At 28.9% G+C, this 3393-nt stretch overlaps 1 protein-coding gene across 2 annotated transcripts in view; it reads left to right on the top strand.

Annotated features, from left to right (window-relative positions):
- Positions 1-3393, top strand: part of LOC100160311 (chaoptin) — a 17310-nt gene that overhangs the window by 2865 nt on the left and 11052 nt on the right. The window contains exons 1-2 of one of the 2 annotated variants that reach the window (XM_016803020.2): positions 528-722; positions 1307-1583. In XM_016803020.2, coding sequence (XP_016658509.1) covers positions 618-722; positions 1307-1583 — 382 coding nt within the window. In that variant the 5' untranslated portion in view covers positions 528-617. Of the gene's footprint in view, positions 1-527; positions 723-1306; positions 1584-3393 lie in introns of those variants that run through there. The other variant, XM_001946052.5, reaches the window with a different exon arrangement.

The raw sequence follows: 3393 nt of genomic DNA, 5'->3' as shown, positions 1-3393 counted from the left end.
CCCCCCCCTGTAAATCCGCCACTGCTGCATATAAAATTTTTATCAATAGTTAAAAACGAATATTTACAATCTGTACACGATTAATACAATAAGAAATATATAGTATATTATAAGAATAAGGCAAAACAAGATAAGGATAGCTTTGGGGTGTCATCAAATACAATAACAACATGTACAACCAAGTGGTGTATTGTTATTTAATACCTAATTTACAACGATTAACGTTTGTACTGTGTTAGCGTATACTCTTCGTAGATGTATTATTAATATTTCATTATGTCTACCTATATCTGGTATTCTAACTCAACTTGTGATGTTCTGTTTTTATTATTAAATTTATCCGCTGAAAAATATCTTAATGACTACGTCATCATTGTACATCATGACCTTTGCTTTTCATTTTAATCATTCATTTAACATCAATTATTTTTTAAGAATTGTGCAACAGTGAGATACATTACTTGTTTGTTTCACTTTTTGTCGTACACATATATAGTACTTCCGGTTGCATTTATATATTCTTAAAAACATATTTTGAACTCATACGTTCGCCTTCTAACTTCTAAGACGTTAGTGACGCATGCATGTAATCGACTTAATCGAGTATTCTATACCCAATGTATTATTCATTATTAGGGCTTGGGAGTTGTAGGAGTCGCATATTATTCTATATATGCTCTCGATTTATAGCAGACCAAGCTAGAAATTTGAACTATGCAATGGTGAGTTCATATATTGAAAATTGAAAATTCATATCTTGCCTATTTCATCAATTTTAGGGGAAAATTGTATATTTTTTGTTTTTCACACGCATAATATTATGCATATTTATATTTATATTTTCTACATATAAGTATATTTATTGTTATCGTCGCAGTTGACTATTAATTTAACTGTTAAATTTTAACGACAACGGTTCGATGTGCATTTAATCTCTATCGCGCTAATATTCTGATGTACTATCTTTTCGAATAAATTTTTAAACATTTTTTTCAGTTCAATACAATTTCAAAATGGCAATTAGTTTTCTGCCATAATTGAAATATTATAAATTTATTTTTCCATATTTTCCATTTTTTTTAGTGCAAATTAATATTTTGTACTATTGAGCTCTTAGCCCGTTCATAAATAAATAAATAAATAAATAAACATAAAATGGTTTTTTTTTTGGAATTTTGAACGATTTTTTCCTTTTATAGCTCCTATATATAACTTCTGAGCCTTATTCATTATACATGCATATATTCATGACTTTAAAATAATATAGGAAAAATGCTAAAATCAATAGTTTATTATTTGATTACAGACTGTCATGAACACCGGTTACCTATTTATAATATTCGCACTTTCGGTGTTATGGATGTCCCGCGCGGAAGCTGAAAGTTTTTTGCAAGACTTCCAGCCGTGTTCGTTCAATCCTCTGTGTTCGTGCACCAAGTCGTACGACAGCTTGGGCGAAGTGCACTGTGTTGATGTGTACTTTCCACGGATACCACCGGCTATCAACCGATCTAGGTTGTCGACACTTCATCTTAGGAACAACGACTTGGACAGCATAGAGCCGTACTTCCTCGTCAATACTGGTAAATAATATTGTTCCGTTCGGCGTTCGTTAACCATATACCTATCACACGTGACACGTATCCAAATAACCGTTCGTATGAAATTTACATTATGGTTAGGTAATATTTTACTGAATGAACCAGAGCTTCAATTCTTACCCATACAAAATTTGGTATTTAATCGCTCTTCTATATAGGATCTTAAAAAAACGAGTTATCTTTTATTTTTATACACGATACATTATACTTGATATTATGGTAATCTGTAAATTTAGTGTTAATCGTTAATCGTTAGAAAACCTCGGATTAATATTTTGGGTTATTGGATTAAGACAATACAGTTTTAAACGTATGTATCTTAGATTCTGAGTGGAACGATGAATGTATTGATTTTAGAATGATGTGTGTTATTTTTTTTTGTGTCTGTGTACACGATAAGTAGTCGAAATAATGCTTCGATTTTCAACTTCAGTATCTTGTTCGATTGGAAAGTGAATGTCGTTGGTGCATCGGGGAGGTCAAAATTTAAAATTCCCAGTAATTTTCAAAAGCGCCGGGAAAAACAAAAGAAAAATTAAGGAAAAACGGTAATTTTTAAGCAAAATCGATTTTTCACAAAATTTGGTTTTTTGGTGAATTTGGTTTTTGGTGTAACTTTAAAAAAAATGACCGTAGATACATGAAATTTTGACTGAATGTTTATATTAGCATTTTCTATACACCATAACATTTTCAAATTATTTTGACTTATTTTGAGCTCTTTACGGACATTGTCAGTTTTCATTTTTTTTAGTTTTTTTTCTAAAAATATCAATAAAATTTTATTTGTTGATTAAAAAAGCTTGAAAATTTAATAAAAGGCTCCTAGTATATTGTTTCAAAAGCAGATGAAAAATATTAAAAATCCTTAGTCACAGTTTTTTTTTATAAGCATTTAAAGTTCAAAAATTGACAAAATATGAAAAAATTAGCAAATTATTTTGAGTTAAGAATTCGTAAAAATTTTTCTTTTTAAATCTAAGATTTTAAAATGTAATACAAGATTCCTTATAAGATTATCTACCTTTATCAAAAAAAAAAAATGTCTATAAGAAACTCAAATTAAATTTTTATGAGCGTTTGAAATTCATATTTTTACAACATTTGATATTCACTCGATTTCTTACGTAACGATTTTCTTATTTTGTTGTAATTCAAAAACGAATGACTGTAGATACATGAAAATTTTACTGAATGTTTATATTAGCATTTCCTATATGCGATAAAATTTTGAAAATAATTTGACTCTTTTTGAGCTGTTTACAGACATTGTAAGTTTCCAATTTTTTTTAGTTTTTTTTTCTATAAATATCAATAAAGTTTTATCTATTGGGCCAAAAAGTGTAAAAAATTAATACAGGGCTCCTGACACATTGTTACAATAGCAGTTGAAAAATATTACAAATACATAGGTACAATTTTTTTTTATAAGCATTTGAAGTTAAAATCTTGACAAAATTTATCAAATTTACTGAATCATCCTAACCCTCTTATAAAAAACCTTGCAGTCCCTTCGATTCCGGGTAACCCCGTCAGACGTCTCAAACGTAATTGGTGTCGTGACCTGCTAAATGCCTGAATCCTAGTTCAAATTTTTCCCTCTTAAACTGTAAACAAAATAGGTAGTGTCATCGATGGGTGGCTTCTTCCGTCATATTACTCATGTTTCTTTAATACTCTTATCTAATTTGCTTATTGTTCTTTGAATAGATTGTAAATATCATGTAAAAATAAAAAAAAAAAAAGTTTCCAATTTTAATAGTTTTAGATTCTGAACGAAGTGATGAATGTA

This window comes from Acyrthosiphon pisum, chromosome A1 (assembly GCF_005508785.2).
Source record: "Acyrthosiphon pisum isolate AL4f chromosome A1, pea_aphid_22Mar2018_4r6ur, whole genome shotgun sequence".
Classification (NCBI taxonomy): Eukaryota; Metazoa; Arthropoda; class Insecta; order Hemiptera; family Aphididae; genus Acyrthosiphon; species Acyrthosiphon pisum.
This window is presented reverse-complemented; position numbering and strand designations above follow the sequence as displayed.